This window comes from Notechis scutatus, chromosome 2 (assembly GCF_049901735.1).
Source record: "Notechis scutatus isolate UNSWTSFEM ecotype Mainland chromosome 2, rNotScu1.2, whole genome shotgun sequence".
NCBI classification, from domain to species: domain Eukaryota; kingdom Metazoa; phylum Chordata; class Lepidosauria; order Squamata; family Elapidae; genus Notechis; species Notechis scutatus.
Window position 1 is genome coordinate 123,943,604 of NC_142010.1, and position 26,440 is coordinate 123,970,043.

General features: G+C 37.5%; 2 protein-coding genes across 4 annotated transcripts in view; one reads left to right on the forward strand and one right to left on the reverse strand.

Moving 5' to 3' along the window:
* Positions 1-15,874, reverse strand: part of GNA13 (G protein subunit alpha 13) — a 34,343-nt gene extending 18,469 nt beyond the window's left edge. The window contains exons 1-2 of the mRNA XM_026678796.2: positions 15,397-15,874; positions 11,696-11,919 (exon numbers count right to left, since the gene is read on the reverse strand). Of these exons, the coding sequence (XP_026534581.1) occupies positions 11,696-11,919; positions 15,397-15,679 (507 nt within the window). The 5' untranslated portion in view covers positions 15,680-15,874. The remainder of the gene's footprint in view (positions 1-11,695; positions 11,920-15,396) is intronic.
* Positions 15,875-17,494: 1,620 nt separating this feature from the next.
* RGS9 (regulator of G protein signaling 9) overlaps positions 17,495-26,440 on the forward strand; it is a 43,709-nt gene continuing 34,763 nt past the window's right edge. For 2 of the 3 annotated variants that reach the window (XM_087956083.1, XM_087956086.1), the window contains exons 1-2: positions 17,495-17,740; positions 24,664-24,760. In XM_087956083.1, the coding sequence (XP_087812209.1) occupies positions 17,678-17,740; positions 24,664-24,760 (160 nt within the window). In that variant the 5' untranslated portion in view covers positions 17,495-17,677. The remainder of the gene's footprint in view (positions 17,741-24,663; positions 24,761-26,440) is intronic. The other variant, XM_087956084.1, reaches the window with a different exon arrangement.

The following is a 26,440-nucleotide window of genomic DNA, read 5'->3' on the forward strand; positions in this document are numbered from 1 at the left end:
TACCCTGAGCTGGGCAATATTAGAAGTGTATAACGAAGTGCTATTGGAAGCTAACATCCCAGATACATGGAAAGAAAAGGTATATAACATTAATGTTAAAATATTGAAGTTAATTTAGTTTTTAAATTATAAAATTATGAAAATTTCAAAGAAACAAAGTATTTCCAAGCAGGCAATTTAGCCTTGTTAAAATTGGTGAATAAAGATAGAGGGAAGGCTCTCATGGTACCAACCTCCCCAGGACTGCATTATTCTTTGTGCCCCCATGCAATACCGCAAAACCATGTTTTGACCCCTTTTCAGAAGACCAAGAGAGTCGGGGGCCTATGTTATCTCGGGGGGTAGGGGATATTCCACAGTGCAGGGGCAATGGCATAGAAGGCTCTCTTCCCAGAATACTTTGGCTGATGGAGTCTGCTACATATCTTCCCTTCCTGATTGGATGGGATGGGCTGATGCGATGAGGCAGAACTGGTTCCATAGGTAGCCTTGCCCCATGCCATGTAGGGCTTTATAGGCCATGACCAATACCTTAGTTAGACTGAAAACAAATGGACACCTAGTGCAGTTCACAAAACAACAGTGCGTATGTGTCATTCTTTGGGCACCCAATATGGCTTGTGTAGCTGTACTCTGTACCAGCTATAAGCTTCTGAATACTTTTCAAGGGTAGTCCCATGTAGAGCATGTTGCAATAGCCCATTCAGGAGATGACCAGGATATGAGTGACCAAGCTATTTTAGAAGTGACCAAAGTAATATTAGAAAAGCACGTGTTTAGAGTACTATAGCTATTCGTGAGATACTTTGGGGGGTGGGGAGAGAGAGGTGAGGTTCCTTCAAGTCAGGGTTCATTTTTGGTGATTGCGTATTTTTTTTGGCAAGATTCCATAAATGGTTTGCCATTTACTTCCTTCTGTGCTGAGAGTGAGTGACTGATCCAAGACCATTCAAGTGAATTTGTGTCTAAGGTGGGACTAGACTGTTCAAAGTTACAAGGGCAATGAACAAGGAGAGTTACAACTGGTTTTCTAAACTGGCCACTGCAGCTTCACATGATGATTCGGGCACTTAACAACGGGCTTGCAATTATGTCAATGACAATGTCCCTGGGTCACATGTTTGCTCTTTGTGACTTTCCTTACTGGTTTCTGACAAGCAAAGTCAATGAGGTAGTCAGCAGGAAGTCACAAATGGAGATCATATGGTATGACATTGCACTTAACAACTATGCAGGATTCATTTAATGATCACAATTGAAATTTCCAGAACTACTGTTGTAAATCAATGCAGTCATATGATATCATGCTTTACAACCATACCACTTAAAGATGTAGTTCCCAATCCCAATTACTGTTGTTAACCTAAGGACTACTAGTACTGCTATAACTCTTTCAACTTATCACTTCTGGGCTAGTGTTTTTGTGAAAATTTCTTCACATACTAACACTGCTTTGGTAGAAACAATAACAGCAGAAAGTGAACTATCAATCATGCTTTTATAAATTATAAATAAATAGAATAAACTAGACTAGATTCCTTCTATTTCTTTGTAGAGGCCATTTAAATCAACTGTTTTGTCAGATGAACAGCTGTACAGCTATTCTGTACAGAATACGGTTAACTATCTGCCCTGCGGAAGAACTTGTCCCATTAAGCTTTGCATGCAGAAATGGGAGAGAATATATACCAGTCTCCATATATATGGTTTTTACAATTTAATCTATTACCACAGTATAAGGGATTTTTGTATGTGTGCAAGCGCACACACATATATTTATATTATTAAGAAAACTCTGGATGGCTTATAGAAAAAAAAAACCCAATACAAAATCCAATAAACTCCCACCCCTCCTGATGATAACAATTGAAGCAACCACTTGATGGGCTTCATATCACCCTGGCCTGTTGCAAAACCATGTCTTTAGGGCCCTATTACTATATCTAATGCATCTAATACACGTACAAACAAACTAGGACATAAAATACCAAATATCCCAAAATACACAGTTATCTTGCTTTTACCCAACAGAATTACTTCTACTTAAAAAAAATTATTTGATTTTATTTGACATATATATAATTTACTGTTCATCAACTTATAAATTACTTGGTTTGGTTTCTTGATTTGGATAATGTAATCCTTAAAATTTATAGCATTTTATCTTCAAACAGGATATTGAATACAATTTAAGGCTGAGTGCAAGATATATTATTCTCCTTCAGTACGAAAGTAACTAAATCATTAGCAAATAGTCATGCTATTTTTGCTTACATTGTGTATTTCCTCTTTTAACATTTCCTGTGTTTGCATGACATTCTGAAAAGAAACTAAGTTCTGGTAGAGAACCAACTCTTACAAAAAAAAATTGGAACTAGAATTGAATTGGTTGCTCTGAGCTAATTTGTGAAGGCAAGAATCAGTGATCCTGTGGCAAATCTGGTGGCAAGCTGTTTCAAACTAGTCAGTCTCATCTAAAAGATTAATCCTGGGAAAAGATTATCTGAGCCATACAGTATTAGAAATTGTCAAATGGAAATATTTATTATTGTCATCCTTTGAAATTATTCTAAATAGTCCTACTACATCTTTTTCTTCTTTTCCCATGCCCCATATGATGACAAAATGTAAGTTTATCCAAATTTAAGAACAAAATGTATCTCAAATATAGATAATGTAAGTATATGTTGTGCTTCTTAAAACTCTCTGGTCCTAAATTTTCTGCTTTTGGCCAAATCTACCTGCAACATACAGCTTAATACATATGGGCTCTAAACCAAGATAGATATTTACTACTGTCTTGACCTTGACAGTCACTATGGTTTCCTTTGAAAATGAGTTCTGTTTGAGGTGGCTGTTATAGTACTAAGTCTATAATTAACTATAGCAGGACTGAAGGACAACTAGCCTTTGCTTGTAAAAGTTACCTCATAATGAAATAAAGTAAAATTCCATATTTCTGTATCTATTCCTCATAACATATTTGGTGATGAACAAGAGGAAGACAACTGGCAATATCTGATTAGTTATGTGACTGCACTGCTATCAATATTTGATGTACATGCATACAATATTTTAAAAAAAACATCTTATCACAGCTTAAAATAACCAGAAAAAAAATAAAGTGATCTGGATCAAAATTTCTGAGATCTCAAAGAATAAGAAATTATGTGTTTTCACATTATTACTGCCAAAGAAAATGAAGGATAACTATAAGTAAAAATTAAACCCAATTTTCATCCTGACAACGTAGTGACTAGATATTGCTGATGTTAACAGAAAATATAGTGCATTTCTGCAGGAGTCTGCAGTCCCTCTGGGCCACACAAGCAGCAGATGAGCGCATGCACACAGCTCCATTTGTGCGAGCGGTGGGCAATCTCTCACATGCCTAAAGCTCCATTTTTGCGAGCAGAATGACACTTCATGCACGTGCATGAGTGCCCGCCACTCATACAAACTGAATGCCTGCCACTCACACTGAACACTTTGCCCCACCCCCCGCCTGTCCGCAAAACCGGAAAGGTTGGGGACCACTGCATTATTGTGTATGTATAAGATCTTTGCAATGTTCTAAATCACCTTTTAATTAATCAAGCATAGCTCAATAGTTAATTTCTCAGTCTTATTTAATATAAAATCCAAAAGAGGTATCTCCCAAAAAAAGAGGTACCGTATATACTCGAGTATAAGTCGACCCGAATATAAGCCGAGGCACCCAATTTTACACAAAAAACTGGGAAAACTTATTGACTAGAGTATAAGCCGAGGGTGGGAAATGCAGCAGCTACTGGTAAATTTCAAAAATAAAAATAATTAATTTGGGAAGCGATCTCACTATCATGAAAGGTTTAATTGATTCACTAACCCAAAAGAAGATGATGATGATGACAGCGGGAGGCAGGAGTCACTCTCTTCCCCTCTCTCGGAGGCCCCCTGAGTCAGGAGTCACTACCGCCGGCGCGGCCCCAGTCCGCCGCCTCGGGAAGGGAAAGGCAAGTGCTTTTGCCTTTCCCTTCCCGGCTAAGCTGTTGGGAGTCGCTGCCGCCAGAGGCCGCGACTCCACACCATATTTTTTTTCAGAGCGGAATCTGACTCGGTATAAGCCGAGGGGATTTTTTCAGCACAAAAATTGGGCTGAAAAACTAGGCTTATACTCGAGTATATACAGTATTTCCCATTTGGGGGGGAGGGGGGGTTGGACTAGATAACCTACAACGTAGGTTCCAACTCTGATTATCTGTTGTCTATTATCTGTTATATTGAAGCAGAACAAACATGAGGCAAACAATCCTGGTCCATTTTTTTCTTCCCATGCTCTATTTCATTGTGCACATAACCTATTGAAAATATTGATATTTCTGAATCTCAGTTAATCGTGGTTTCCATTAATTAGGAAAACTGTACATTGTGAGTTCATTTATACAGTATCAGATTCAAATGATTGCAGCGTTTGGTGGTAGTAACAAGCAGGAAACCATTAAAAGGACCCTTTTTGTGCATAACAGAGAGATTGGAAGCAAGAATTTAAACATTTACTGATTTTAGAATGGCAGTCATATTATTGTGTAACTTCATAGGCCTGCAGCTCAACAGTTTACAAGCCTAAAGGGCTTTTGCTTATTTGTTTTTATAAGCAGCCACTTAAGACATAAATTGAAAGAAATTACAAGCACATCAATAGCAAGCACACAGAAACAACAGTATTGTCCAATAATAGTACTCTTCTCTGAAAAGTCACATCCCAAATTAGAGGTTTATTTAGCCTATAGAAAGAACAAAGAATTAATATCAAAACTGTTGATTTGAAAGGTTTCATCTGTAAATAATATTGAATATATATTTACCCTTGCATAAATTACAGTCAAAATTTTTGTAAGCATGTTTAAAAGTCTGATGTGGAATTTATTCTAAAGTGAAGTAGCTCCATCCACTACTTTAGGAGTAAAGGTCAAGAGTATAGCCCTTTACTAAGTGAAAGTTACATAGACTTGACCCAGTTTGTGTGCAAATATTTTATAGCTAGGAATGCCAACTCTTGTATACAATATAAGTTATTAAAAAGCATTGCTTGTATAAAGTTGCTTACTACCCTATAGTTTTGCAGATCAAGGTCTAATACATACCCTGTCTTGTATTAGTAGTACAACTACAATTTGAAAGTTAATTAAATATTGAAAATTGACAAAAAAGATTATACTTCCCCTACAGTCCCTTGTAGAAACAATTTGCAGTAAAAATTACTGAAGCACAATATATACCAGATATACATTTATATAGGAAATGCCTGTGTGAAAAGACAGGTGTTGTACCAATTTTATATGTCACTTTGAAAATAATCTTACAATCATTTAAAAATGTGACATTTTAACTAAATAGCATGCACTTGTAATGAAAATACAATTTATTTATAAATCCTAATTTAAACCAACCTCCATGAGATGAGAGAATATAGGTGCTGCAAAAATTTAAACGTACTAATAGTCCAATAGATAATAAGCACCTTTCTAGCTTATTTCAAACTTCTATTGCCTCAGAATCTTGCCAAATGTGTACTGAGGCAGAACACAGAAATACATTTTATCATATATCAATGGAACTATTTTTTTTATGCTTGAAAATTTCCATCGTATTTCAGAATGAATTATTAGTTTTACGATTCTTTGAAATATTTAGCCAGCCCAAGAAATACGTGCTTCATGATTAGGATTAAAATGCAATCTTATGAGTTTAGCTCTCTATCCATGAGGTAATAGTGCACCTCAGATGCTAATGTTTATTATATCTGATTTAGTAAGTAGGAATGATTTTCTGAGCTTTAATGTTCAGTCCATCAAGTTCTTGTTTTAGAAGTTCATGTATGTGGATGTTGCATATACATGATGTTTGTTTCAGCAAATCCTAATGGTGAAAGGGGAATAAATTGATGTCTTTATTTATGAAACTGCCCATTTCACATTAAAGTGACTCTAGGCAACATACAAGGATTAAAAGCACGAACAACATAACATACAACCCTTGGGATTGGAGGATAACATCCTGGTCACACAAATCCAAAAATAAAACAAAAAACAAGAACATCAACCCCACTAATAGTAATAGACCTCACCTAAACCTGTGGTCCTGGGGAAATCAGGCAGGATTTCAAGTGTCTTACCAAAAGCTAATATTATTACAAAAAGCAAGATGATATTAAAAGAAGGGACCAGAAATATACCCTCTGCTATATCTGGTGGAAAGAGCAAAGGAGGTAGGAGAAATATGGTCCCCTCCCCAAATAACTTGGCCCCATGCCATGTACAACTTTATAGATAATACCTGCACAAGAAGCCTGCTAGGAGGCAATGCAGCTTATGGAGCAGCAGTGTACATGAATGTAACAAGAAACACCTCAAATTGCTCATGCCACTACATTCTGGGCCAACTGCAACTTCTATGTGTTCTTCAACACAGCTCTATCTAGAGCAGTGGTCCCCAATCTTTATGACTTAACAGCCCAGAGGGGGTGGGGAGAAATGGCTCGCATGAATGGACCCTCGTACACTTGCACGGCCCAGTTCCAAACCAGCCACAGCCTGGGGACTGGGGACCCCTGATCTAAAGCATGTTACAGTGATCAAAATAGTAATTAACTAAGGCATAAATTACCTTGGGATCTAGAGATTCTCTTCGTGCTATCAAGGACTTCCCTCTCCTCATGGAACATTCCTACTGCTCCACTGAGATGAGGCATCCTCTTATTCAGATTTTCATAAACCACAACTGATAAGTGACAAGGAAATAACAAACTGGCAAATATTGTCTTTATCCTTTCTGGTGGCAGAAATATTTGGTGAGCGCAGTAGCATTTAAGGAACACTTTTATTGGGCAAGAAGGAAGATGACTGGATTGAAAATTGAACTAAACTAGCTGAAAATCTGATCTACATTATCACACTTACACTAGCAATAATATAAGTCTCAAATACTGTATAGATTATTTTTAAAAGCTCTATTTCAGATATATCCATGCTAAAAGCATCTATATGAATATATAGTTTTAATTTTTCTTACTGAAAAGAATGTACATGGAATATATACTATTCAGAGTCATTTGTAATTACTACCACATATAAGCCTAATTTATTTGTTGTATGTTTATTTATGTGCATGTCTGTGTATGTGTGTGTGCACATACACACTAAAACAACTGGTTTTTTTTTTTAAAAAAAGCAACTGCTTAGAATGTAACTGCTAAGCAACCTGGAGATTTAAAATATGCTGCAGGTTAAAGGCAATTTATATCCTGCTCACTTTCCAAAATAATGAAATATGAACAACCAAATGTGTAGAAGAACAACAACACTTTCTGGTACTGTGTCATTCAGTTCTTATTACTGAAGTTTGTCAGACACAGGAAGTAAAAGGGAAGGGAAAGACTATGATGCAAGAAATTAGCGCAAATAAGCAATTCATACTTCCAAACTTGGCTGAAAGTCACATGTGCTTTTTTCAGAGTACTAAATTTCTGTGCAGGAAGAGGTGGTGGAGGATGTGCAAGGATGAATCTCTTTCCTCTACTTCCTCTAACATGCTGAGAAAAGTTACTCACAGTGTATTCAAAATACACTGTGAGTAACTAGTATACTTGCCTGCAAAGCAAGCAGTATCCAAGCTGAAATGTAGAAAGCAACTCTAAAACCATATATAGGAATCTCCTGTAAAAATGCCCATACTGAAAAACAGTCAAATAGGCTTGAATGTACCATTATAAAAAGTAATCTAAAAGGCAAACATTATCTTGAAATTATGGAAAGTCACAGCAATCTACGTAGGAATGTCTTTGAAAAGTATTATGATATATCTACAGTGTATTTTGAGATTTCTTCCCATTGTTTCTACACCAGTCATTTATTGTCCTTTCACTCCCAATTATTATAACAACTGAAACCCTGGATGCAGTAACATTAATATTGAATGCATTAATATTTTACTGCTATTACAGAATATGCATTCCATATTGTACTTGTAAACTTTTTCCTTTGGGTTAAAAGGTTACATGTTCTAAAACTGAACCTCTCTTTTAATGACATAACCTTTATGGTTTTGTGGACTATGGAAACTGCATGTATTGTTTTATTACATATAAGAAGTGCTTTACTAAAAGTAAGTAAGTGACAAATCAAAGATCAACTAAATAGATGGCTAATGAAAAATATTCCCAATGTTATTCACAATTGTGTACGCTGATTATCATTTCATAATAAAAATATTAAACTTACCTCAAATAATTTAGATTGGAATGGACAATCCCATTATTTTGGCAATCATTTCTTTAAAATGTGCACTTAACAAATTCGGCTTTCAAACAATTCTTAAGATTGCATTAGCAAGATATAGCACCAAAACGATCCATGTCACTGTGACTACCTGCGAAGGCTCCTGGATTGGGGCTGAAAAGGCGAAAGCAGAACCAGCATGCTTCATCCCATGTTTGGGTTGCCTAGGTTGCCCTGATAAAAAACACTCTTTCTCCTGATAATAGCTGACAAGCGATAAAGAACCCATGGCTTAGAGGCTAATAACATCTACCTAATATGCAAGTAGCCCGGGTTCGAATTCCAGAAGGGTATGGCCAACTAATGAGAGCTAAATAGCTTGAAACAGATCTATACTAGCCTCCCTTTATTTCTTTGTCGGTAAATATGAATTCAACACAAAAATAGTTTGCCGTGAAAGTGACTGCCTGCCTGTGAAAACTCCTGGATTGTGGCTGAAAAAGCGGAAGCAGTATGTTCTGTCCCATATTTGGGTAGACCAGATTGCCCTGATAAAAAACACTTTAAATTTCTAAATACTTTAATCAAATCACATAAAGAGTTCTGAAGCATTAATGTTCTTATTTAAATGGGAGAGAGGTGATTTTGCACTGTTAAAACATTCATGAACCATGACACTGTAGACCAACCTTTCCTAATTAACATTGGCCTTAACTCCAAAAAATATCAGATCAAACCACTTGAGGAATTTTTGGGCTGAAAACTGTAGATCTGCAGGTACCAAAGTTGGAGAAAGCTACTTTCCAGTATTCAAGCAATAACTGAAATGGCTTTGCATTAATTTTTCTCCCCATTCTCCAAATCCAGTATAAAATTGGTTAAAAGAACAAAAAATACAAAGGTTTCCTTTTCCCCAAGTTATCTCAGAAGAGGCTCATAAAGTAATGAAATGTTTAACTTCCTGTTTTTACATTTATACATTAAAGGTGTATTGCTGTTGGTTTATTTTACATACTGTTCATATTGGTTTGGGTCCAATAATACTCTGTGTAAGTAGAGAGACGTTTTCATACATTCTATGTCAATCAATTCTGCTCTCCTATAACATATCCCATGGCAGTGTGGAGATTTTTTCAACCACAGAAGTTTTTCAAAGATGCAAGCAGGACAACTGTGTTAGCAGGAGGGAAAATTTATACATCACCACTTTTGACATACTGTGATGTGATAAATAATATGACATCTATAGTAGCAATATATTTAACAGGGACATCACCTGTGCATGCCAACCTTGTTGTTTTAAAGAAAGATCTTAATTTAAAACAATTACATGCAACTGCAAATCCACTGAACTCGCTTCAGCTTAGTAAATAAGGTGGGCAATTGGAAATATCCCATAAAAAAGGCAAAGGTAAGCTGGGTGAAATTAGCCTTTGGCCTATGAACTTCCATCACTTCAGCTCTCTGATTTGTTGGAAATCCTTTTGTAAAACAATGTTCTTGTGTAGCTAGCTCCTGGTAGCTCCAGTATTCAGGCCAGCATGACACCTTTTCTTTCCAATATATTGCATATTCTTCTATGCCTTCCCTCTTATACATCTTGATTTTCTATTTTTAATTTTCCCAAGGCCACTCAATGTTCAACAGTCAAAGAGCACCGACATTCCCATTATATTATTCGGATTCCACCTTCCCCAATCTTATACTTATTTCCCTAATTTTTTATTCTTCCTACTTCTGCAATATGTGAGTCTCTCTAAAATATTCTAGTTTACTTCTCAATTCCCACTAATTCTGATCTGGATACTGAGCTATCACAATGAAGCATATGGATTTCTTATTACTATAAAATAAATCTAAAATAAAATGTTTTTTAAGGGAACGTTCCTAATAAAGGACTTTACCTGCCATTTCTCTTTTTATAACATATATTAAAGACAACACTTGCAACAGTGTATGATAACCCATACCTAGAAAGCTCACTATCATGATAGAACAAAATCATATATATATTATATGTATTATACATACACACACACAAATAATAGGACATCCACTAAAATTGATAGTGGATGTCTAGACTGGGGAGGGGGGGGGGAGAGAACCAGGAACATCTATTGCACAATGGAAGTACATTCAATAAATATTGGACATAGCTTTTAAAGACATGGAGTGTAGTCTTTAAAGATATGGAAATAAATGTTCAACTTGCTTCCTGCTCTCTAGTACAGATTTGATTTATAACAATGTATTCAATACACAAGTTTTCATTATAACCAACATGCTTTTGTACAATAAATCTCCCAACTATAGAACATTATGAAGAATACTCTATGCCATTACAGTAATCTTCATGTATAATGCACTACATACAAACAACCATCTACACTGCAAACAGCCACCTACATATTCTTGCTTAATATTACAGCAACAACTAACATTATTCATAATTTGGAAACAAATTACATAATGTTCAAACCATTCTACAGCCTGTAAAGGGTTCAGATCTGTAGTAAGGAATATGTATAGCTGATGGCTGAACTTTTTAGTTCTTGGTATTCTGTGAGCTTAGTTATTTTCTTGAAGATGTTACTTTACCCAGCTAGATAACATTATCAGTATGAGAGGAGTATATATAAATGGGCTTTATCTCCACGTGTCTACTGATTACTGATTTCTCTGAGTACCACGTTTTTAGAAATTCACTAACATTATTGGATTTGGATTTAAAATGTTAAGTTTACCAGTTGAAACCGTTTCAATTGCAAAACTGTTACCAACCATTTAAAAAATACAATGAAAACCTAGGAAGGAAGGAAACAGCCTAGTACACATTGCCCCCCACCCTCCAGCAGTCAACACCCAATAAATCAAGAAACAGCACCAGATGAACAACTAGGGAGGAAACAATTCCCTAATAAAGGAACCATCAAGTCAAGGCATTTCATAACCTAGCTAGGTAACATTATCAACGCAAAGGTGACTGGGCTTTTCTAACTGTTTATATATAGTGGCTTACCCTGCCAGTCTTGGTGGGAGTATGACAGTCAAAAAAGCCCAGTCTCCTTTGCACTGATATTACCTAGCTAAGTTATAAAATGTCTGCAAAATAAGAAAATAAAAAATCAGCCCAGCTCAGAAAGTACCAAGAACTGAGTGGAGAGGAACTAGGAAGTCTCACTGCGTGAACAAAAATATGCCTGCTGAATATTGGTTATAAATCAACATTTAAATTCTAAACCTGTTATAGTTCTGCATTTTGGCTTTATGGAAATTAATTTTACTGTTATTACCCTTATGTCCATCATTAAGTACAGTATTAAAATTCATGTTCATGTAACAAAAAGTTCACCCAAAATACCTCCATTTCATTTATAAAAGATTTTAAATTGCACTATCACAGTAACTACAAAAACATGAAGAGTTATATCTCTTACCAACTGAAATTCTCTGCGTCTGTCATAAGCATGCTGGATACCACTGTCTTTCCACAAAGCTCTCACTGTTGGAAGGTATTGTAAGAAAGTATAGGTTTGCACCATCCCTTGCACCACTTCTGAACGGGTATCAAAGGCCATCATCTTGCTGCCATTTGCTTGATTAGCAGGATTTCCCCATGGAATATGAAGTTTCTCACGAGCATCCACAAGGACTCTAACACCTTCAACAAAATTGAAACTATGTGTTAGTTTCCAAATACATTTACATTAATCTTAATAACTGGATACGCTCAAAACACAAAACACGACCCATGTATCCAGACAGCTTTGTATTCTCACCCAAAATTTAAGAAACTATAATGGAAAAACATATATGCAGACTACAAACAGATAACAATCCCAAGTCCACTATAGTAACCTGAACCAAGTTATAGACACCAAGGTCTCTTATTTCTTTTTATTTCACCAGCCCTTGTACATATGACAAATACTTCTAAAACTGTTTTTCAATAATTAAAGCAGTCGATTTCTCAAAGTATGAACACTTTCTTTAAATTAGAAGTGACGGCTGTTCTAAGACTGAGTTGAAATCTATTCACCTAGCATTCTGATTCAAGCAAATTTGGAATCACATTTTACAAATTTTAATTTTCCAGTAAAAGGTTTAGTATTGCTCATATTATTTCCATATATGCAATTCCAGACATTTAAAGTAGAGAAAATTAATTACATGCTTCTGGAGTTCTACTATATTCAACTCAGCAGTTTTACATCTCATAAACACACAGAGAAACAGCTGCAGCAAACAGGAGAAAATGATAAAATATAAATTAATCATTCTCACATATGTCAAAGTTTAAATGATTCTAAGATGCAACAAAAATTCAATTAAATGCATTGGATTTAATTTAAAATACAAATAAATGTGACTACATTTTAAACCCTTTTGATGTTTAAACACCTAAGAAATATTTAAAAATAAAATTTTTTAAAGCAAAATGTGTATTAATTGGTTCAAGACTCAATGGAATATTGGTGTACTGGATAAAAAAGTTCTTGTTCCACCATTGTCATAGACTTGTTGGATGACAGTCTTATATTACCACTTGTCTTTTGTTAAAGGTCACCACCTGCATTAGGATAACACCTTTTAGGCATGTAAACTAATATTTATTAACGTTATCAATATATCACGATTATAAACACAATACACTTTGTATAGTTCACTACGGTATTTCATAAAGGCTGATATAATCATTATCTATAATACATTAGCGTAAAGCGTAAAGCGTAAAACGTGACCAAGATTACAACAGCCAAGACAAATTATTTTATGGTTTGAATGTATTATCAATAGTTTTTTAATCCACAAGACCCAGTGTTGGACAAGGTTGGAAACCCAGGTTCAACTCTATTTTCAATCATTGGGTAATCTGGGGTGAGTCACTCTCTTAGGCCAAACTATGTTGCACAGTTGTTGTAGGGGGAAATTGGAATGGAGTATTACCAGTATGTATGTTGCTTTGAGTGCCTGGAAAGGAGGGAGATAAATCTAAAGAATAAATAAAATTAAAGGAAATGTCTTGATTTTTATAGCAAACTGTAGTCTGTTTTTGTTATACATTTTACTGTTTGTATTAGATATACAAATTGTCCCATATCAAAAGAAAGTTTGAGAATGTTTGTTTTTAGTGTATCCAACAATTCAGAATAGCAATTAGCAGTTGAGGCTTTATTTATATTTTTAAAAAAGTACACGTAAAGTTATTTACCAAGAAATATATACTTCTGACAAACATGAAACAATATTTTAGTGATGGAATGAGTGTAAATTACAACAGATACTTTGTATTATAGTGTATTCTTCTATTAGCAATCTTTTGCAAGAAACTGTAACAGTGGCTATTAAACACTAGTATGTATGTAACAAAGCTAAGTACTTTTAGTTGCATTTCCGCTGCACTCACTGACACATGATTTTGTTGATTCATTCAATATATAAGCTATCTTTCAAATCAAACTATATTTAAGCTAGCTTATATCTTAAAACCACCACAGAATGTAAACAAATACAACTCATATATTTGAAATTGGTTTTATCTTCATTTCCTAATAACTAAATATGAAAATGATGTCTATTACAGTTTTCAGTGTCAAATAATGTCTATTTAAGCTACACTTAAATTGTAGTACAATATGTTATCACACATTTCCAGATTTCTAAGATGTGGTAGAAGAAAACAAATTAGCTGATGTTCAAAGTTGTTTTATTTCTTGCATGGCATTAAAAGACAAATACATTTGCTGTTGAAAAATTTCCAAATTTATTTCTATGAATTGCTACTGCATGATTAGAACTAAAGCATCCACTAGTGCCATGCTTACCATTCTCTCATTTACTTATCCCGCAAAGTGGTTTCCCTACCTATCCCTCCAAAATCTTTTTTTCACAGTTCCACAGCATCTAAAAATAGAAAGTGTTATCTATCTCCATGATTATAACTTGCAACAAGAATTCAGTTGGATTTAATTGAAAACACAACAAATCTTTGCTTTCAACAACTATTTTCATTTGACCATGCCAAAGAAATATTTGTAAAAACAAAATACACACTGGGCACAATATTTGTTTAAAATGAAATACGGGCATGGATGAAGCTGTACATCTATGCTACTCTAAATTTTCCTTCCCATTCTTTGGAAACTGACCTTCCTAGCACATTTTCCCCATGTCCAAATTAAAGCTGCCTTAGACTCGGTCATCTCAACACTCCACCAACCACCTCTCAGAGGCACGAAATGTGCAGCCCACACCAGTTTTGCGACCCCAATAACAATGCCTCCAAACCTGTCCATAATTTCTTCCACACATATCCCTCCGTCTCTGGGCTCCCCTCCAGCCCCACCGCAACATGCGAGCGACCGCTGCAACTTGTACAACAGAAACAAGGCCGTCTGACACAAAGGCTTCAATACTACCCCCTCAAAGGCCATCCCGTTAAGGCACCGAGGACGACGCCTCGCAGGGCACACAAAGAGCGATTCTGACATTCACCCCGAGGGCTGATTGAACGAGGGCTCCCGCATCTCTAACTCAAGCAGGAAAAAAACCCCTCCCTTCCCACCCCCCACCCCCGTCCAGCCACATCCGCCAGACAAGACGCCGATTTCGCCGAACTGCCTCTTCCTCGCTCCGGTCCGAAAACCGAGGCGAGGACGGGGACACCTGCCCTCGGATGCTACCCCAGCCCGGAGCCCATCTCCCCTCAGCCCATTGTATTCCCCCCACTTCCCCCAGCCCTCCCAGCACCCGCCGCCGTTTTTCCCTCTCGAGGGTCCCCAAAGTGCTACCGCCAGAAGGAATCGACTAAACGAGCGTCGGGCGGAAGGTGGCCGCCTCAGCCATGCTTTCAAGAAGTGTGTGTGTGGGGGAAATAAGGCGTGACTTTTTTTTTTCCTTTGCGGCCGTGCCCGCGCAGATCTCCTGCACGAGGGGCTTCGGGAGTTTAAACGGCTTCTCCCCGCTCGCTCCCCAACGCCGGGGTTTCTTCGGCAGCCCCTCGCTTGGGGGTCTTTTCCGAAGCCGCCTCTCTTTTCTCGGGGCTTAGTCGCCCCACGGCGACCGCACCTCCGAGGGAATTGCCTCAGCCGGCCGGCCGGCCGACCAGCCTGCCCGCCTCCCCCTCCCACAACCGTACCCTTGATGACGTTGCTGTAGATGGTGGCGCGGAATTCCTCCCGGGCTGACCGGTCCCAGTCCTGCCCGTGAATGATGCGCATCTGCTTGAGGAACGTACTCTTGCCGCTTTCGCCCGCGCCCAGCAAAAGGATCTTGACGAGCCGCTTGACGTAGGTCTTCTCGCGGTACAGGCACTTATCGATCTCTTTAGACCGCCGTTGCTGCTCGGCCTCGGTGCTGTTGAGCATGCAGCCGGGGAAGCAACCCGACAGCGAGGACCGCGACGGCAGGAAATCCGCCATCTTAGCGAGCACTGCCAGCCAGGGAGCGGCCGCAGCGGCCCTGCACCGCTCTGCGCCTGCGTGGAACTCGGGTCGCTCGCTCAGGCCCCGCCCCTCCGGTTGCCCCTATGACAGGAGACGCCGCGTCAAGAATGCCCAATCACGGACTCATCCTGCTTTCATGTGGTACCCGCTTCTCGGCCTCTAAATTGACTGGCCCCGCCCCTGGGTCTAGCACGTGATCCTATCATCTGGTCTCTGTGTTCGGAATTTCCCCTTCTTCGGATTGTCACGTGATAGGGTCCCCGTTTCCCCCGGGCTGATTTATTAAAAAAAATGGCTCGAACTCGTCGTTAGGGTGCATGGGATGTTTTGGTGTGTCGAGCTGCTGCCTCGTTATGAGCCTCGGCTGATCTCGCCTGTTAGGATGCATGTCCAGAATTTATGACATATTAGCTGGAATATATCCATTTTGGGGTTGTCCAGATTGATATTTTTTCCCCAAATTTGGGAGAGGGGACATAGAATAAGGAAAAATCAAAAGAAAATTATATGTAGGAAGTGCAAAGAGTGATAATTATCTATAAAGAGTACCATCAAACCACACATAAGAGTCAGTGGTATCCATAGAACAAATGAGGAAAAGTGGCAACTCCTCAGAATATTCTGTCACTGACATAAATGCCAGTTCAGGAGCAAAAGCATAACAAACATCCATTTCTTTCATGAAACAATTGACTCAAGACTTAAAACATTTTACATGTATGACTTAAATATGTTAATAAACTTGTATATGCAAAAATATGTAATATTCAGCAACTTGTTTTAGTTAATTGAGTTTCTGGTTGTTTCTCCAGTCTGTGTGGTGTTCTGTATGGATAGCTGGACTTCTCCCTATGGAATAAAATATAATGCATGCACCAATCATCACCATTATTTATTATTAAATTTATTTGCTGCCCATCTTACCACAAGGTGATTCTGTGCAGCTTACAAAGTTAAAAGCAATAAAAGTGTGTGTGTGTGTAATATTTATTAAATTTATTTATCATCTAGCCCTTGGGAATACAATGGCATACAAATGTTAATAAATAAGTCTATATATCTTTGTCTATATACTGTTATTTAAATATACAGTATTTTTCTTTGTTGGATTTATTTATGCTACACAGAGACTAACTGTTCAGTAGTTTTGGCTTTGTGTTCCATACAACCAGTCAGTAAGCCATAAGTTATTTGGAGCAGGGCTCGTGGTGGTGTTATAACAATACTTGCAAGAATCTGACTTATTTCATCATTTCCAGTTACACATGTTTATTCCTATATCAGATCAGCTAGTGTAGTATGTTGATTAAAGTATCAGACTGATGGGAGATAAAATTGGAGAAGAATCGTATATCAAGTGCTTTGAGCTGTTTAAATAAAGATAGGAAATATTTTTTAAAAAAAAGTTTGGTCTCATATTCTATATTATTTCCACAGGTGTGAATAAATCAAACTAGAAATAAAACAGATTGTAACTTGTCCCATTATAATTAAATGTGGAAAAAAATGTGCCTGTGAACCTATTCAGCCAAACAGCATGCAGATTTCCTTCCCTAATTTTATCTTAGGGTGATGTGCATTTTGCTAACACTTACTAACCCTAGCATTATTAATTAATTTTATTATTTATTATTTATTTATTTATTAAGCATTATTTAGATACAACGCAAATTCTCTTTGCTACCAGCTCAGCCTTTGTAACAAGATGAAAGGGCTCCCCCTAATGTTAATCGGTAGAAAGCACAACCCTGCTCATGCAAATAAAACCAGAGTGCCCAGCGTTGATTGGCTATAGAAGATCGTGCCTTCTTCCACGGCGTTTTTATTCTGTAGCCTGCCGAGTTTCAATACTGTAATGCAGTTTGCTTGAAATCCCTTAAGACTAACATCACCTTTTCCTCTGCAATTGGTGAAAATACATTTGTTGGGGTTTTTTTTAAACAAAAATTATTTTGCTTAATAAAGTAGATCACGATGACCATCACGCAAATAGATCAAGGACAGCGGTACAGGCCAAGAATGGCATTCTTGAAAAAGGTAACAAAGCCAGTCTCGTTTTCAATGCTTATTTTTAGCACCTACAGTATCTTATAAATGGAAGAACTGGAAATCTCGGGCACAGCTCTAAAGCATCTGATTGATATGCTGTACACCAAGGTTTGGCTGTAAGAGAGAAGGGTGGTTTTTTTTTTTAATCTCCCAGCAGGCGTGTGATTTGTTACAGTCTTCAAAAATCTTGTCGTTAGTTCAGTCTTTCATAGTGATTTAGTTCCCTCTGCCTATTTTCTTTTCTTTGCATGGACCTTTGCTGTAATGTGATGCCTTTTGTATTCGTTGGCATTCAAAAGGAGAGCAACCAGTTACAGAGCCACCTTTCTAGATATGCCAGAAGCTGCTTAAAATAATAACATTGAAAGTATGGGTGCCTATAAGCTTTTGAAGGCTATGTTATTCTTGTTAATTGTAATAATTGCTATTTTGCATGTCCACGCTGCCTTTATTTCTATTCGGAACTTCTGCATTTGAAAACAGTTCAATTTTTCATCCACCTCAGGCTATAAGTAATTTAAAGCATAAAAGTCACAATCCTTGAAGTTTACAGCATTACACTTATTCCTCACTATAGGTTATCCTGGACCCTCCCTCTGTGAGGGAAAAGGGCGATTCAAAAATGTGATAAATAAATAAAATTGAAACTATCTACTTTGCCTTCTCTTCCCTATGAAAATGCTTCCCTTATACCAATCTACTTGTTCTCACCATTACATTTTTATTTCAAATACAGCTGGCAGTGACATGAGGTAGGGACTTCTCTATAGCAACAGCCCTAATATAGAATGTCAAGCAAAAGTACATCATGTTGAATCTGGCCAAGATTAGTGATTATTGCTGATTAGCGGCTAGTGGGGCCAAGCAGGGTTGTTTTTCTCAACATATTTTTCTATATTTTATGGAATGTTATTTGTTCTTCTGTCTATATTTTTGTCCGTTATTCGTGGTATCTTGATTTTCTTTTTTGAATGAACTGATATTGGTTTTGAATGATTTGAGTTATGATATTCAACCTAACCAAGTTTACACTATATTTAAAAAAAAAAAGACTGTCAATTTGTCATCCAAAATTGGTGATCTTTTTTTAAAATTTTTAAGTATGGACTAAATTTGGGTTGCTCAATAGGGCACTTCATTGATATTTTTGCAGTGCCTATGAAACCATGTTTATAGCATTATTGTTGGTTGGTTTGTTAGACTACGGAGATTAGCACCAATTTATTTAAGGAATTCCCTTTTTCATAAAAACCCTTCATGCTTTGCAAAGTATTCATTGCTATCATAACACAGTTTGCATTTCTTGACCCAAAGGGCAAAAAAGAGAATTTTTACCATGAAGCTCACTGTGTACAATTCTCTTTCTTTTGGGACTCAGTTAGTTCCGGATGTGGGATGTTTCTGCCAGTGATACGAGACAGTGATATGTTGATTGCCAAATATACTTTTGCCTAGAAGATTTGTCTAATATATGTAGTAATAGATGAAATAATAGTAGTATGATGTTGTTGTAAACTACTTTGGGATTTATTTATTTTTTGGGAAAGGAAAAGTGATTTATAAATTTAAAAGGAACTATTTGTGAAATAAATAAAATTACTGGGAGGCAATCAAAAAATTTCCAGAAAAAAGATAGCTCATTTCCAATTCAGTACTGTACAGAGTTGGATGGTAAATATTCTTGGGGAAATCTAATTTACTTCTCAGGAAATGTTGCAGAAAACATTTTATAAGCTTTGAGAATATCCACTTACCACTTGGAGACCACCAAAAAGTCAAACTATATGAAACCTATCTTCAATAAATATGGAAAAGAGACACTAAGAAGGTGTCCATAATATAAAGATTACACTAAGATTTTTAGACAGAAAAATGAACTCTTGTGATTGTGTGTGTGTGTGCCCTTTTCTATTATAAGTAGTCCTTGACTTAACTAGCAAAATGTAAAATGGGGCAAAACTCACTTAACAATTGTATTGCTTAGCAACAGAAATTTTGGGTTCAATTTTGGTTGTAAATTGAGCACTACCTGTACAAGGAAGGAAAATTCGTGACCCCAAATGTTGCTGAATTACAACTGCTACTATCTAAAATGCTGATTATAATGGCATAGCCAGGGGTTATAGTTCAGCAGCTGCTAAAAGATGACAGGTTCTCATTCCTTAGTCTATAGTATCTCTATGCATTTATGATAAGCAACCAGTGCTGGTATTACTTAAGATCTGATTCCTTGTTTATTTCTGTAACTATTAATTAAACTGGACAGCTAGCATAGTGTGATAGATAAAGATCCAGTTAAAGATTTGATCTAGGAGCAGGGAGAGTCATGTTTTAATCCTCCCTTAGGCTACAAGATGAAGCCTACAAGACTTTTAGTCAATCACACCCTCTCAGCCCTAATCGGTGTGAGGCTCCTGTAATAATAAGCCTGCTAATTGACAAAATATCTCATTGGGTCATGTATTAGCAGGGCTAATAACAATAAGAACTAGGCAACTGCAGGATAGAAACAAGCAGATCCTGCAAACCTGTGGGATGTAAGTTAAGATCCACAGCTATTCATTCAGCCAATTTAAGAGAATTTTAAGTTTTCTGAATATAGAAATGCCTAGATAATATATAGACATCTCATCTGTCTTCAGGTTTCTGGTACAATGAATATAAATACAGTAAAGTTTTTTTGAAGGGAACTGGATTTGTTGTCTTTAAACATGGGAAAAGTAAAACTGTTCACAAAATGGGTGAGTTTAATTCAGAAAAATAAAAATAACTTTTGAGAGAGGGAATAAGATGCTTGATATTGCAGTTTAGTACATGCTCTGTTAAACAGATCCAAAACCACCCTCCCAACTATTTGTGAGTCAGTGTTAATTACTCATTACTACATTTGCTCCAAAATTAGAAGTGGATTCTTTATCAGCCAGCCACAGCTTTTTAGTGGCTTTCAGAGGCCACCAGTTATCTGGTGCAGATATGGAAGCATTAAATTTCCATGTATTTATAGTAAGCAATCACTACCGGGATACCGTTTACCATTTAAAATCTTATTAAGCTTCTTGTCTGAAACAGATTAACTAGTGCCTTCAGCTGGTTTTGGCTATAATCTTCATAACCCCTTGCTTTATTGGATTTAAATTTGGACTCATCCATTGAGCAGGTATTGGATTTGATGACTTCAATGGTCCTTCCCAATTGTGATTCTGAACCTTTGGTCATCTTGGTTTGAACTGTTGGGAATTGTAGCTACCGTATTTCCTTCAATTGTTTCTGCTCATCTCATAACTCACTTCATATCTCATCTCTTGAGCTATGCCATTTGATGGAGCTTTCTTTGTCATCAAAATCACAAAACTGCATCTCATTTGCTTTGGCCATGTCATGTGGTGGAATTCACTGAAGAAAGCAATTATGTTTGGAAGAGTTAGCAGTAGAAGGAAACCAGGCCACCAGGCAATAACATGGTAACTGGACACCATCAAAGCTGACACCAACCAGAACATAGAAAAACTCAAAGAAGTAGTGCAAGATTGGAAGATATGGAAAGACCAGTCACAGCTCTCAGGAATAGTTTTTTCCCTGGAAATTTGAATAGCCCTGACAGTTGCAATTCTTTAAACAGGATTTGAAGACCTGACTTTTCCTCCAGGCCCTGGGGTCTGGAGAACATGCCTACCTAGAGTGAACTATGTTGGGCTTATTTGTGGTGCATATCTATTTTCCCTATTATGACAAGTTTCATTTTTTATTATTATTAATTTGTTTATAATATGAAAAGCATTCTTTATTTTACAAAGTATTGTTTTTATGAGTTGGGAGATCTTAAATGCAGGTAATCCTCGAGTTACGACAGTCCACTTAGCAACCATTTAGCCCCACCCAAGTACTTACAACCTAGTCCTGAAGTTGTGAATGTTGTAGTACTGCAGCAGTCATTCACACCTATGAAAGGCCACAGAGGCACTGCAAAATTCACCTGCCTATTCCCCCTCCCCCAAGTCTCCACAGAAACTGGGCCTGCGGAGACTCACTCACCTTGTGATAATCTAATGAGCCATCGGTTTCTTTGCCTGCTTTGGTGCATTCATAGAGAACAGAGGCCTAAAGTAGTATAAGGTCAGTAGCATGTGATCTTGCACTACAGTACTTTAGGTCTTTGTTCTCTGTGAACTGAGGCCTGCATCAGATCCAGTTGAAGAGCACTTGCAAGCTGACAAGACTTTGGGGCAGCGATACTGCATTGTTTCAAGCCTCCCATCGGCTTGCAAATGCTTTTTGCACTGAGACTGCAAGCAGGCAAAAAAACCCAAACCCGCAGCAGAGAGGCTGGACAGGAGACAACTCGCTAGATCTCGCTAGGTAGGGAAAGCAGGATGAGGGAGGAGCAATTGTGGGGATACCAGAGGAGGGAGCATGATGTGTCTCAGTGGGGCTGAAGCAGATAGGTGATCTGAAGCAGGTGGCCTGTTCCATCGCTAGCCACCCCCCATGGCCTTTCCCACCCTGAGATACCTCATATGCACTTAACGACCCACGCATTTGCTTAGCGAATGCATGGGCGAAAGCAGGGAGCGAATACATTTATTTTACGTGATTCACTCCAAAAAATCCTCGGGTTATGAATGTAATTGGCAGTCTTCATTACATTAGTAACTCAAGGACTATCTGTATTTAAAATTGGCCTGCCACCTTTCAAAATCAGCTTGCAAAACACTGTCTTAGAACCAATGTTAAAATATTCCAATAAGAAATGGAAAGACAATACAAAGCCATATAACAAAGCATAGCCGTTCAAATGAAAATCCTAAAATTAAGTAACAGTAAAAACAACCACTGCCAAATATATTGAAAGACAACCCACTGAATAGTCCCTGGAAAAACAAACCTCCAGAAAAAATAATAAAGTTTGTACTGTACTAGGTGTACTTCCCTGCATGGTTCCAGGATTGAGAGGAGTGTCTCCAAGGTTGACTGCTCTGAGAGGAGACCCAAAGCAAAACTCTAAAAAATGATCTTCTGTTATATTATGTAGGAACACATGAGAAGAAGCTTTGAGTGTGTGAAGGACTGATAAATTGAATTGGGTCAAGAAATAAACTAGAGCCAATAAAAACAATGTCATAATGCCCATTCATGTCAATCCTCTTAGTCTGGTAAGAATTAGACTTTTGCAAGATATCTTTCAAATTATACATCCACGAGGCTGCTCAGATCAGGCAACAGATGCCACACACAGGCCTAACCTTGTTTTTATTAAGATTGGCTGTAGTAACAGAATCTTGCAAGTTTTTTTCTTACAATGTACTTCTCTTCCTCTATATGTCCTGTGAATTAGGGGAGTACCTATGTGAGACATTTTCATAACCCTCCCCAACCCCCAAGGTTTAAACAACATTTATCTACTCTTATCCTTGGTAACCTCTCTATGTCAGAGTCATCCTCTACTTTCTGCACCCACATAGAGCACACTGTATTGATCTATAGATTAGAGTGGGCTATCTTTATTCAAGAAGGGCTATAATTTCATGGCACAAAGATTGCATATTTATGGACCGGTCTCCAGAAGTGGTGCTCCCGACTTCCAACCGCTGCAGGCAATGCTTTCTTGAAGTCAAACATTCATGAGATCTAAAAAGACCAATACACTGGGATACACTCTTCCCAGTCAAGTTCCAATGAAGATCGTGTAGCAGAATGACAAATGCAGTTTCTGCCAGTCAACCTGACTGGAAAGGATCCAGATAATCTGTTTCTTCCAGGATCCTCTGAATTTGACCCTCCCTTTCCTTATAACCTTTCTCAGATGTTGGAAATTGGATTAAAGTTATCAAGAACATATGGGTTCAGGGAAGGCTTCTTCAGATTTTGTGCTCTTTCTGTCTCTTCAAGACAGTGAGTATCATGCTTTCCCTCAAAAGATGTGTTAATTATCTCCCAAATCAGCCACAGAAACCTGCCTGGAATTAGTCAGTCAACCAATCAATCTTACAGATCATAGCATTACACAGAGGACCTGTCCTTTTTCGCTGATTTATGGGCTCCAAAGAATTCCAGATAATTTTACAAGACATCACTATAGCCTCTGTCCCATTATATCCAAACCAAACTGAATACAAGCAAATTTATCTTTTAAAAACCCACAATTTCATTTGATGTAAACGTTGAAGCAATGACTTGCCCGTTGCTCCCACAAACCCAGGGTCTGGGTTTCATGACAAGACTATTGGTTGACAGTCTACGGATGAAATAAGCAAAAAAAAGAATTGCTTTTGTTCTGCTCTGTGTAGCTCTGTGTAGCCTTTTATCAGTGCTTCGTCATGCCCATTTGTGGTTTTATACCAACATCATTCTAAATATATTGAGTCACTTCTTTTCCTTCAGCTCCTCAGTAAACAGAGGAGCAGGCTAGGACTGGCAAATGGAGAAAGACGACTCTGGGGCAATTATATCATCTACTTTGGTTACCTCCACATTTTACAGATTGACCAGGATAGAACTGTCTTACCAGATTGTCAGGGAAAACCCCAAATATTCTCTGAGAACCATCCAGATCTATTAGGCAACTAGGACAAACCAAAATAATGCCTTCCCACATCCTCACAGGTTCTGGGCAACTGAACTGTGATCTACCTGCTACTGAGGAAATGATCTGACACCAGGTTAAAGTGTTCATCTACCACCATGTTGTGGATGGAGATGGTCTTCTTGTGTACCAACCTGAGATTAATCAGCCACACTTAAAATCAATGCCTCCAGCTATAAAACACTTAAAACAGTGATTTAAATGTTTACTTTTTCTTATTGGTGCACTTCATTAAATTAAGGAATAATATTTCTGTTTATTTTGCATATTTATGTAATTCTCACTGGGGTTTTTTGTTTCATTTTTAATACGTCTCTATTACAATTTGCAGTTGGAGGTTTTGTTGGTAGAAATGCAAGATCCACAATCTGGCATCAAAACGCAAATTCAGAACATGCCGGAGGGCAGCATTCCACATACTGTGGTTGGTAAGTCTGACATACTAGAAAATAGAAGGCAATCTCAAACATTAGGTTTTATTATGTATTATTATGCTCCATATTCATCAGTCACTTTATTTCTGCCTTTGATGTTGGAAAACAGTCACAATAGCAGTCCAAGAAGATGACAACAGAAACTGCCATCCTAACACTGTAGAACATGCCTGTCAAACTGATGGCTCATGGGCTGGATATGCCACGCCCACCCCAGCTCCACAAAGTCAAAAGACAGGATACATCACGATCTGGCCCGTGACGCGATCGAGTTTGACACCCATGCTGTAGTAACTCAACCTCAACAATACATAATACACAATACAGTACACAAGCACACAATAGATACAAACTCAGGGTAAACCACATAAAATTAGATTGCAGGAAATACAACTTCAGCAACAGAGTGGTCAGTGCCTGGAATACTCTACCTGACTCTGTGGTTTCTTCCACTAACCCCAAACACTTTAACCTCAGACTGTCTACTGTTGACCTCACCCCCTTCCTAAGAGGGAAGGAGTGTGCATAAGCACACCAACGTGCCTACCGTCCCTGTCTTAATTTTCCCTTTTTTATTCGTAGAGGAAAAAGAATAATAAAGACCTGGACATCAGATGTAAGGAATTTAGGTAATCTGCTTCTTCTAGAGTATTCTGCAGCTGACTCTCCACCATCATCACAGCAACCTTCCCTATAAAAATCTTGACATTATTGTCTTGACATTTGTAGCCTTTCTTTGATTTCCCACTTCTTCCATTAATTTAATTGTCACAGAAAATCCTTTAAGGAGACAAAGTCAGAGTAGCTGTGTAATAGTTTTGATTGGCAGTACTAGAAGCAATTCATTTAAAACCAATTTCAGTATCTGTTTTAAGGTCTGACAATGCTAGGGAAAACTGTTGTTGCCTTACTTCGATAGCTTATTCTCTAGCAACAGCAATTGGGATTGGAATTTCCATTTCTAAATGACAAAGAGTCATAAAATGTGACGTCACATGACTGTGATGGCAATTCTAGCACTTCCTAGTTAAGTGAATTCAGCGTGACCATTAAGCAAGGACATCGTGTGGTCACTATTTGTGATCTCCTGCAGGCTTCCCAATTGACTTTGCTAGTAGAAACCTGGCCAAGAAGATCAGGTGACTATGAAACATTGCAACATCATAATTGCAAGCCAGTGCCAAGGGCCCGGATTGGGATTACATGACTGCAGGGATGTTGCAACAGCAGGAACATAAAATTCAAGAACAGGTTATAAGTACCACTTATTCAGTACTGTGCAAGTTTTAAAAGTGATTGTTAACAAGTGGTTGTTAATCAAGGAGCACCTGTATGTGTATTAAAAAATCTACTGTCACTACTCCAAAATAATAGTATAAAAATTGTAAGATTATCATGGAAGTTAGTATTTTAGGCATAGGGTCGAGATAATATTCTGTCTTCCAGGCACTCAGAATTGATTGCAGAAAATTAAATCTGTAATATAAAAAGATATTAAGTATATCTTTTTCTTTAGAGGTACAGCAGAAAAATCTAATTTGACTGTTTACTTTTCCAGAATAGTCATCTGTATATCTCTTTTCTTTTAATATATACAGATTGTCCTCTTTTTGTTTCCTTTGTTGTTGTTATTTCACACTATTGCTTCTCTCCTTGTCCCTTCTCCTAGCTTTC